This window comes from Coturnix japonica, unplaced genomic scaffold, assembly GCF_054131305.1.
Source record: "Coturnix japonica strain WE unplaced genomic scaffold, WE-NBRP24 Scf053, whole genome shotgun sequence".
In the NCBI taxonomy this organism is placed as follows: Eukaryota; Metazoa; Chordata; class Aves; order Galliformes; family Phasianidae; genus Coturnix; species Coturnix japonica.
In genome coordinates this window covers 152,501-163,543 of record NW_028188956.1, presented here as the reverse complement: position 1 = coordinate 163,543, position 11,043 = coordinate 152,501, and the positions used below count along the sequence as shown (strand labels likewise).

The 11,043-nt window shown below is 49.8% G+C and overlaps 1 protein-coding gene and 1 long non-coding RNA gene across 2 annotated transcripts; both read right to left on the bottom strand.

Annotated features, from left to right (window-relative positions):
* Positions 1 to 362: 362 nt before the first annotated feature.
* On the bottom strand, positions 363 to 3,316 carry LOC146752038 (uncharacterized). Its single transcript, XM_085533043.1, has 2 exons — positions 1,695 to 3,316; positions 363 to 1,322 (listed from the first exon to the last, which is right to left on the bottom strand). The coding sequence occupies exons 1-2, from the start codon at positions 2,878 to 2,880 to the stop codon at positions 1,225 to 1,227; spliced, it is 1,284 nt and encodes a 427-aa protein (XP_085389169.1). The 5' UTR covers positions 2,881 to 3,316; the 3' UTR covers positions 363 to 1,224.
* Positions 3,317 to 6,311: 2,995 nt separating this feature from the next.
* Positions 6,312 to 7,566, bottom strand: LOC146752037 (uncharacterized). The gene is made up of 4 exons (XR_014941000.1): positions 7,506 to 7,566; positions 6,719 to 6,787; positions 6,506 to 6,577; positions 6,312 to 6,414 (listed from the first exon to the last, which is right to left on the bottom strand). It is a non-coding gene; the product is annotated as an uncharacterized LOC146752037 (long non-coding RNA).
* Between the last annotated feature and the right edge of the window lie 3,477 nt (positions 7,567 to 11,043).

Below are 11,043 nucleotides of genomic sequence, written 5' to 3'. Positions count from 1 at the left end.
GGACCAAGTTCCAGTGTACAGCAGAGTTTGTATCAGACTAACAAGCCACGTCATTCAATTCATTTGCTCAGGTTGTTATGCACTCAGAAAGGAAACAGAACTAATGTTGGATTCTGAAGGTAATCTGTGGGGTCCTGTAGAGAGTGTATTTTACAGCTAGTTAGCTGAGAAGGGTCGTAAACACGGTGCGGTTAATCAAGCAGCCATAACACCTGCAAGGACAGTAAGAACATCAGGATGCCCTGTGATGGTTAGAAACTAGCCATGGTTCTGGGAACTCAGCAAGAGAGTATCTTTCAGGATGATAACAACAAGCTGTTAAGATACTCGGGGATTGCAGCGACTCGGCACGGACTCAGATGTGAACGATCCAAATCGTTTATTACAAGTTCTCACATCCCTTATATACCTTCACAAGTTGTTATTTTCTAACTTTCCCATCCGCCCTTACAACTTTCCCAAACATCTTACATGTCAACAAAGCATTCTACAAAACACTTTTCAACTGTCCATGCAGGCACATAACCAATCAGAGCTGTGAGACTCTTCTTCTCCTTGCAGAGGTGTCCTTGGTTCCCATGCTGTTTATCTTGCTCCACAGCTGCTGCTCTGAACAGCTTTTCTTGTATTCCCACAATTCCCCCTTTTTTGTTTATTGACAAGCTACTACCATACTATAATATAATAACACTAATTATATTAATAACATAATCATTATAACTCAATCAAGGCCTCGATTGACAATACTCTAAAAGTGAAAAAAGAGACAAGTCAAATACAACATAACAACATTACTGTTAAACCCACTAAAAAGAACAAACATGTTTGTACTGCAACCTAAGTTTCTGCAACCTGAAAATAAATCCATGAGGGTCCCATTGTGTTAATCCGTAACTGATCAGGAAAAGGCTTCAATTTTTATATACTCTGATATATTGATTTTTAATGACCACTAAAATTTGTGCAGTAAATGCTTTTAAGATGTTCATAACCATGCTCTACCAACTGAGTTATCTGGGCTAATAATTGATTAATGATCGCACAATTTAATGGAATAGCATGTCAAATAGAACCAATTTTAGAGGACAAATGTACTAGAGTATCACTAAGGGCATTATTACTTATTGACCCTTGAGAAACAGCAAGCCATGTTGGTGGTGGATGTGACAGGTAGTGCCAGCAGGGCGTCCCCTGCTTCAAGGTGCACCTTTCCTCTCTCACCCATCACAGATTCTCTCCTGCATTCAGGGTCTGAAGGATTTCTTCCAGTTGTACACCACATCCGCATGGCCAGTGCGTGATATAGAGCCCAAGTGGAACACCTGCTTGGAAAACAGAATAAACCATCAAATTTAGTTCTATTCGCGTGCACTTTTGTCTAAAATGATGCATGGTTATATTTTCAGATCCCAATTAATTGGATGTAAAAGAGGTATCCGTTCTATGATACAGGGTCATCTCTTTGCCTGGGATTCCTTTCCAGGTTTTGTCTTTGCAAATTAAGAAAAGCTAATTAATAGGCTAATAACATCATAACCAAACAGTACTAAAACATTAAAAGAGCTATTCCTGTAGATTCTAGCATTGATTAGATCAAATCCTGTTTAATACACATCTGATCTATTACTAAAATAGAAGAAGCACACAACATCCTAGCTAATGACTTAAACTCTAAATCTTGAGACTGCATTCACCTGTATGTGCTGTGGAAAATACGTAAGAAGAATGAGTATCTATTGTTACATGTGCATATTTTAGACGGCCAAATTCAGGAACGTGAGTGACATCTGTCTGACACAGTTGAAGAGGTGCTGTGCCACATGGATTTGTCCGAGTCTGAGGCAAAGAGCTATCAGTCAAATTATGTAGCTTATATTCAGTCATAAACACGGTGTATTGCATAGGAGAGAGGATCGTTCTTAACACAGTTTTCCAATCGTGAGGGGTCATAGCGTAACTGTCACTGTTTGTAACCAAAAGATTGTATGTAAAGGCTGACTGAACTCCGAATGTTCTCACTGACTCCCTTAGCTCCTTCACTGCCTCATAAGGCAGAGATTCCAAACGGGGGACCTGATTAGGAAAGGTCTGCAACGTGTCAGCATCACTTCTTAATATTGTTTCTTTTTTGCATTGCTCTAAGACATCACAGTATGGTGTAGGGAAATTTGTCATTCCTGCTTCCTTCAAAGTATCATCAGGAGGAAATGCGTCCGATTCTCGTTCTGGATCTTCTGGACCGGGGTCACAACGATCCCCTGGTTTCGATCCGTCCGGGTCTTTAACCACGTTACACGCCGGCTGCACAGACGCAGCAGCGCATGACGTGGGGGGGGAGGAGGGCAGAAGCGGCGCGACGAGCGTCGTAGGCGGAGCGAAGGGCGAGGGCGCCGTAGAGGGCGGCAACGCGGCGAACGTCGGGGGAGGAGCGAACGGCGGGAGCGCGAAGGGGGGCGGCCGCGGCCCCTCGTCTCCCCGAATCGGGGAGGGGTCGGAGCCGCCAGTCGGATCCGGGCACGGGCCGCTTCCCGCAGCGAGAGGCAGCGGCGGGGTTGGGACGGAGGGCGGCAGGGAATGGTCGGAATAAATTCTTTCCCGTCGTGATTGCTTAATCCCTTCCATTATCCGGCTCCAAACGGGCAACAGCTTAGCAGCCTTTCTGTCTTTAGCGAGAGAAGCCTCGTAGAGTTTTGAGCCGATTTTGTCCCAAAGTTCTCCATCGAGAGAGAACTCAGTTTTTGGAAATTCAGGGACATTTTTGTTTATCCATTTAAGAAGAGTAGCTAATGCTGAAGTAGACACAGTCTTATCCTGATACAGTAACACTGACCGCAATACTTCGAGATTTACTTTCTGCTCCTTCGGTAGTGAGCTCCCCATAGTTCCCGACTGCTCACCTTCTGTCCTGCAGAACGGTGCGGGTGCGCGCGAAACAGTCTCTCCGAAGTTCAGTCGGGCGACGCTGCCGGACCGGGCTCGCTCAGCCGCGGGTTGATTTGCTCCACGTTGTGGGCGCCATTTGCAGCGACTCGGCACGGACTCAGATGTGAACGATCCAAATCGTTTATTACAAGTTCTCACATCCCTTATATACCTTCACAAGTTGTTATTTTCTAACTTTCCCATCCGCCCTTACAACTTTCCCAAACATCTTACATGTCAACAAAGCATTCTACAAAACACTTTTCAACTGTCCATGCAGGCACATAACCAATCAGAGCTGTGAGACTCTTCTTCTCCTTGCAGAGGTGTCCTTGGTTCCCATGCTGTTTATCTTGCTCCACAGCTGCTGCTCTGAACAGCTTTTCTTGTATTCCCACAGGGGATGGTATGTAATTGGGAATCAATGATGAGCTCCACTTTTGCAATATGTATGAGCTAATTATCCGTATTATAAAGGTACATGCAGCCAAGGAATAAACGAGATTCGCTGATCATGTCAATGACAGGTGTGGTCGTCTGCTTTTCTCCCGCCGTTCTGCAACATCGTTGTTGTTTAGTGTCACTGGGTTCGTTAAACTGCTGTTCATTCTCAGATCGTTGGGTTTTTTTCATTTCTTCCCTCCTAGACCCACTCACAATCTTACTTCCCTTCCGCTCTCGGCCGCGCCGCACCGCGCTGTTAGAGAGGGGAGGTTCTTTGTTCCTTCTCTCCCTGGGTTTGTTCCCACTGTCACCAAGTGAGCTCTAGAGAGAACTCCGTGACACAAACTCATTGCAAAGTCTAAGCTAGAAGAAGCGTCACCTCAGTGTATCCCAGAAAAAGAACAGCGTTGAGATTTTAATTGGTTTTGGTTTTTTGTTTTATTGAGGGTGGGTTGTTTTTTGTTGGTTTTTTAGGATTTTTTTTTTTTTTTGTCTTTTTTTTTTTTTGGGGTGGGGGTGGGAGGAGGGAGGGGTGCGAGGGGTGCGAGGGGAAGGGAGAGGGAGGGGACAGTTGTTTGGTTGTTTTTAATATACAATAAAGCTATGCAGTTCCGCTGTCAGTCGCCTCAGAGAGTTCCCAAAGGAGCTCAACCACATTCTGCTCAACATCGAGTGGAGCAATGGTAGTCTTGCAGATGGAGCAATGCAGGAATTCTGACAGGATCTCCAGGTGTATCCAGTTCATCAACTGAAAGCTCCGCAACCAAATTGGAAGGGACCAGTCCTCTTGTGCCATCTGTCAGCTCTCCCTGAAACCAGCCATTCTCACCCACATCTCCAAAGACATTACGTTTTGTCCGGCAGTCAGAGGAAGCTCGTTTTCTGGGTCCTCATTAGGACCCTCAACAGGAATGTAGCTGTGTTGAGCTAAGAATCTTCAAACTGCTGGTGATACCTGTCCTGGAGTATGCAGGATGAAGGACAAAAGCTCTGCTCTCACATTCAGGGCCATCCTCTGACAGAAGGCAGCACTCAGGACTGTTCCCAAGGATCTCTTTCATGGCTTTCAGTTCAAGCTCCTGGTCTTCCAGATGACCTTGAAGACTTCGGGCCTCTTCAATGGCAGAATGGAACGGACTGGAACTATTACGGAGATTCTTGTTTGACTGGGTCAGAGTCTGTCTCGTTGCCTTCCCCAGCTCCATCTGCTGCTTCTGCTGCTCTCTTTTCCCTCTTGCATGCTCTGTGAGAATGAGTTTCAGAAAGCACTACTCACTGACAGGAAATAAGGGGAAACTTGAAAGACTTTGCAACCTAAGTCCTGGCAGTGTACTGCCAGCGGCTGATTTGGCCGTCCAGGATCCTGGCACCACAAATGCTTCATTGCCAAATGCAGCAATAAGGTGTGCTGGGGAAAGGCCAACTCACAGGTAGTCTTTGAGCACCCATATCACAACACCAACTGCCAGCACCAGCGCAGGCAGCAGCATCGCTGAGACCATCACCGGAATGCGGCGCTTCCGCACAGATGTGTGAGCAGCAGCCTCTGTGCTTTTGCCTGTGTTCATCCCTGGAAAAAATGAGACAATGTCCCACGTTACCTTCAGCTGCGCTACAGATAATCTCTCAGTGTGCTTCATGGACCCAAGAGGTCATTTTGTCAGTGGGTGCCTCCGTCTCTGGTGCCGAAGCACTGGAGGACAAGAAGGATTGCTTCCACCTCTCGTTGGGTACGGAGAGGCTGCACAGGCACTACCCGTGTCCTCCTCTGGGCCGAGAGCTGGGGCTGTACTCTGGGGTCTGGGCTTGGTCCGTGGGGAGAGCTACAGAGCAGAATCCCTCACGCTTTTCCCAGCATGCGTGTCCTGAGCTCCCCCTGTGGGACGCCCCCCAGGCTGAAGGTCAGGCTTCAGCCAGCACAGGGCACAGCCAGAGCCAGCCCAGGGGAGAAACACTCCTGCTTCTTTTACATGTGCTCTATGCTCACACGCTCAGGTCTGGCTGCTGACCTGGTGTGCAAGAGCTGGCAGCAAGAGCCTGCAGGCACGCAGTGACTCTGGTTCGTGACACCGTATGACCATAGGACAGAAATTACCTGGCATGCCAGTTGGTGCTGCCTGCATTCCTTTTTCCGGGACGGGCAGTGTGGGATATCCGCCTTCCTGCAGCGCATCCGGGACTGGCAGTGTGGGATATCCACCTTCCTGGAGTGCATCCCGCTCACTTTGTTGGTCCGTTCCTTTAGAAAGAAAGCGGGACAGTAGGATTGGGATGTCACGTGCCCTCATCAAAAACTGAGCTTCTCCAATCCCGAGCTCAGGTGAAGTCCAGCCCCCCCCAAAGGTACACTGTGAGCCCCTCTGTTACCCAAGGGCATTTGGGCCCTCCCAGCTATTGGACAATGCTGACTCCCTCACACCTCTTGAGAAATCAGCTCCTGTGCAAGGCCCTCACATACTGTGCTGTCACCAGCCCGTCACAGCCAGGTAGCTGCAGGCTGAAATCCAAACTCTAACACACAGTCCAAGCCCTCAGAATTAGCATCTCCACCTCATTTCCAGCATTAGCAAAGGCAGTCAACCCTGCTCGGGATGCTCCTCCTGCCTTGAACTTGCTCAGCTGCACGGAAAGCTTTGGATGAACAGAAGCACAGCGCTTGCCACTTTGCCACTTGCTGCCATCTGGGTGCCAACGACAGCACAAAGCAGCTCTGACAAGTAATGGTTGTGCTGGGGGAGCAGCTGCCTCTGGGTCTTGGCTGGATGCAGACCATCTGGCAGCAGACCAGCTCTGGTGCTTGACAGCACCTGCAAGGTGATACATGGAACACGGCTGCAGCACGGCTCTGACCCATCCCTTCCTGCTGTGCAGGCTACAGCCTGCCCACACCTCATATCACACCTCAGCTTCCCAGGTCCCACAGTGAACAGACTGAAGTATACCCACCACGCTCTGCCTTCTCCATTTCCTTCAGCAGTCGCTTCAGGAGACGGGATGAGCCCTGAGAGTATTTTCCCCATTTGGATTCATCCTCTTCTCTTTCCGGACCTTAACAGAATGTATGAAGTTAAATATCATGTGCATGAAGTTTTGAAGATCAGCGGCGAGTCAGCCAAGTCAGTGAAGACAGAGTACTCACTGCTGGGATTCCAGCTGGGCTCCAGCACAGGAGGAAACCGATGACCGGGCAAGGCCCACACTGGGGGCACTTCTGCAACCAAAAACCCATGAAAAGTTTCAGTCACACAATACAGCATCAACTGAGTAGCAGAGCGTACAGGGGACTGTGCCATGAAATGGCACTGAAACGGGCAGCAAAAGCTCTCTAAAGAATTTCAAAGCTATGACATACCTGCGCGATCCGACAGAGTTTCAGTTCCAGATCTCAGAGAGGAAGCTGGATCAACTCCTCTAGTCAAATCTGCAAATGAACACAGGACAGAGCAACTGCTACTGAGCAACCTTTCAGCCACAAGGTCGCAGGATGCAATTAAAGCCAGGGATTCCTTCACAACACTGTTCTCTCCCTTCCGCACAGGAGCGCCTCGGAAACAGTTCCGGGCTGCCTACAGGGGCCTCACCATCGTGCTTAACTAATCCTGTGTGGAACTGCCCAGAGGAACGCCCTCCTGGAGTTCACCCCAGCTCTAAACTCAACTGCATGGAGTGGGGTAAACCTCAGCTTTGGTAAGCCACTTCCTGGAGACACAGCTGTCATCACGGATAGAGGAGAAATGTTCCCATTGCATGTGCCCATCTCTCTTTTCCTTAGTGAGCTGCAGTGGTGGAAGTGGCTCAGGTAATGACACGGGGGGGAAATTCCAAAGCTGCACAGAGGCCAGAGGCGACCTGCTGGCTGGTATTCCACAGCTTTCCAAATACTGTCTCCAGGCCGTGGGAAACAATTCTCAGGGACCTCGTGGAAGAACACTTGGCCCCTTGAAAGTTTCTTACTGGGAGACCTCATAGATACACAGACAAAGCCAACACAATGCTGACAGCACGGAGCTCCCAAGAAACGATGACCATCCACGCTTCTTGGGGAGAAGAACCCTCTGTCCGGTTAAACGCGGAATCCTCGATGAACCGTCCCAGCCAAATATGAGCAAATATCAAGGAAATGAAGCCTGCTGATTTACCTCCAGTCTCGCCCTCGGGATCGTAGGCAGGATTCAGTTCTGCAGATTCACCAGCAGGGCCTGCAGACACAAGTGTGATCAGACACAGGTGAGGAGAGCTTCCGGCACATGTGGGGGACTCCTTTTCCCTGAGTGACCTGTAGGGTCTGGCGGTGGTTGGGGAATGCCACAGCCCAAATACAAAGGTCTGGGCTCCCTCAGCTGCAGAGGGGCAGCGGTAACCTTCTCACTGAAACGTGGCAGCTCTCCGAGAGAAAAAATACTCATGGCTCATCTGTGCAAACCCTTCCGGGCACAAACAGACTTGGAAGACCTGGAGAGGATCTCCAGTAAAATTGCACCCAGGTAAACCATGAGAGCATGAACGTTTCAGCCTCCAAGGAAACAGACACTCACAACTTACCCCTGGGTTGTCCCCCAGGCACAGGCATGAAGTCCGGATCCAAAGGAGCATCTGGAAAGGGAGCACGAAGCTCATCATCTAGAATCAAGAACAGATGAGATAAGTTCCCACTTATATGCACTATATGGTGTGATCTTCTCCCTCAGTAACTGGATGTGGGGCATGGGAGAATAACTCAGGTCATGATTTCCAAAGTTGCGGGGTGGACAGGATGACCCGTAGGCTGGCACCTGGCAGCGTATGCAGTGCTCTTTCCGGGCCACGTGCCACATCTCTCACAGATTACGTGGAAGAAGATGCAGCCCCCCAGGGCTTTCTTACTGGGAGGCCTCTGATGGACAGCAAGGTCACACTGAGGCACTGGAGGAAAGCACACCTGTCTCTTCCCCTGGGCTGTGGACTGGGGCTCTGGCTTGGAAACTGGAGAGTGCCATGAGCCTGAAGCAGAAATGCTCATGCACGCCCAGCATGCCTCTTCTGAACTCTCCCTGGGCATCTCCCAGGATGAAGGCTGTGCTGCAGCCAGCAATTAGCAGAGCTACAGCCTGGCATGGCTGGAGCCAGCCCTGGGGAGCAGCGCAGCCACGGGCTCTTGCCCGGCTCCTGCAGTGCTGCCCATCACCCCCTACCCAGCGACACCCCCATGGAAGGCAGGCCCCAGGCAAGTGTACTACAGGGCCGTGGGGACACAGCCTGACTTCTTGCTCCCAGCGCTGCTCAGTTTGGGTCCCATCTCTACCCACTCACCTGCTCCCCGTGCTCGCCACGGAGCAGCACAGCTCTCCTGGAAACTCATGGCCACCAATAGGAGGAAGAGGACAAGGCGGGCAGGGTCCATGGCCGCCCCTACACTTGCACCACGCTTCCAACACCACCGCTGCAGCCACAGTGAGTGTCGCGCTGAGCCAAGCCTGCAGCCAGGCCTTGTGAGCTCATGACGCAGCTCAGCACAGTCATAGGATGGGGCATTGTGACCTCACATCTCTGTGATTCCAGGTGGCGGCTCCCCGCAGGCTGCTGCTCTTGTGATGCACTGCACCAGGGCTGTGTGGGGCTGGTGCTTACATCATAGAAATGCAGAATCATAGAATGGCTTGGCTTGCAAGGGACAGTGAAGAACTCAGAACCCCAGCCCCACTGCCTCGGGCAGAGATGCCACCCACAGAGTCTTGCTGCCCAGAGCTCCATCCAGCCTGGCCTTGAACACCTCCAGGGATGGAGCATCCACAACTTTGCTTGGCAAACTTTTGCAGAGCTTCAACAACCCCAAGAAGGCATTATTTCCAGCCTGGTGCACCACCTCAGGCCACAGGGGTAGTGACGCAATATGCACAGGTTATCCACGCGTGTGAAACGTGCTGCAATTAAGCAAGCCAAGCGGATAAATCCTCTCCAGTTTGGAGGATGATGGCTGAAATACAAACACGGAGAAGCTGACCTTCCCACAGACCCGCCAAGTCAAGTGTCACTTGCTTACATTTTTGTTGATAGATCTGCAGTTTCATCTTTTTTTGATTGGCTAAGGAAATCCCCTTTCCTGCACCAAGTGTATTTCCCACGAGTAACGTGCTTCCAAGCCTGATTTTAGTAGCAGATATTGAAAGCTTGCTAGTTGGCACCTCCCATCCCCAAAGTCCCAGTGAACTCACCCACTGCTGGCAACTGGATACTTGGTGGCGAGAGAACCATCACCTATAGGATCCCACCTGGGTTTCCAGAAACTGTTGCACCTTTGGATACATGGCGATAAATACTGTGTCCATACAACACCCTCATTGAATCAGAGCCTGCCACCTTCCCTACAACCAGGCAAAGGGCGCAAAGGAAGCTGAACTGCTGAACCAGGCACCAATGGGGCTTACGTGTTTGCATCAAAAGACAAAATACCAAGCAGAGAGCGTGGGAATCAGATGTTGTTTCTGAAGCAGAATTAAGATTAAAAAAATTGATTTCACAGTCTGACATCAACCCTCCTCCACCCCTCCCATTCCCCCCCAGTGCACCTCTCCCTTCCTTCCCTCTTTGTTTAAAGGAAACAAGGGGCCTGGGAGAGCAGGAAGGATGCAGATAAGGAGTGAGACCTCACGGAAGACATCAGGCAAGGAGGAGAATAGATGTTGTAAATACCAGAAGAGGAGTTGCATCCCCCTGATAAGAACAAGAGGGGGTCTGCATGCTAAACAACTATTGAATATGTATCAGAATTCTGAGAAATCATTGACTATGTATGAGATGTACCTATATCTGTGTCACGATTTTACAAGTCCATGTGCAAGTTTGGTGGAGCTATCCCGCTTGCACCCAGCGCTGGAATAAACATACCTGCTTTATAACCCATCTATGTGTTATAGAGTTTGATTCCGCAAGTCACTTACACCCCATATTTTCCCTAACACCCACACTGGGTTATCTGGATTCGTTACATTTATCCATAGTTGCTGGCAGATGTTTCTCTCTCTCTCTGTCTTTAATCCCCACACAGCCCATCTTCCCACCTGTGGGTTTCGGTTAGGAGGTATGCACCCATAGGGTACATGCCCTGCTTGTAGATATTTATCCTGCCCAGCCCCAGGTGCCCAATCTGAGGCAATAGTTTCACATCCATAATAGGCACAGTAATATGAGCTTGGGTGGTTACAGTATCCCCTCCCTGGGTTTGAGCTTAGGCAAAAATAGTAACCCTTTTGGTTTAGACTGGGCTGTATAGGTACCAGGTCACACAGGGATGTAAGGAAGCTTGGTGTGGGTGGTGTTGTGCTGCTATACAAAATGTGATCACTGTGAGAATCCCCAGGTACCAATGGATACCCCTAAGGCCCATCTTTCCCCACAGTTCACTCCTCTGCCTCACTCGTCAACTGGGTTGCAACCAGCTACGAAGGGTTTTTTTAGTTCTTCTCAGCAGCAGTAGTGTTCTTCAGGGGAAGCCTTTACCTGGAATACCCATTGGGCTTGTCGCAGTGTGAGTTTCAAGTCGTCACTCCCGGGAGCTACCTCCCACTTCTCGTCACCGATGGGTCCTTTAACACAGCTGGCATGAGTCCATCCTCTCTCTGCGGTTCGAATAGCTGTTTCTGCAGTAAATAAAACAACATAGGGACCTTCCCCTTGTGGTGTTAGTGTAGCTTCTTTCCA

What these genes read in the sequence shown, in the direction of transcription:
- LOC146752038 (XM_085533043.1), bottom strand. Translation starts at nt 2,880, where the DNA reads ATGGGGAGCTCACTACCGAAGGAGCAGAAAGTAAATCTCGAAGTATTG. An exon ending in ATTTTCCACAGCACATACAG is followed by an intron (nt 1,323 to 1,694) that starts GTGAATGCAGTC and finishes TTTTCCAAGCAG; the next exon opens with GTGTTCCACTTGGGCTCTAT.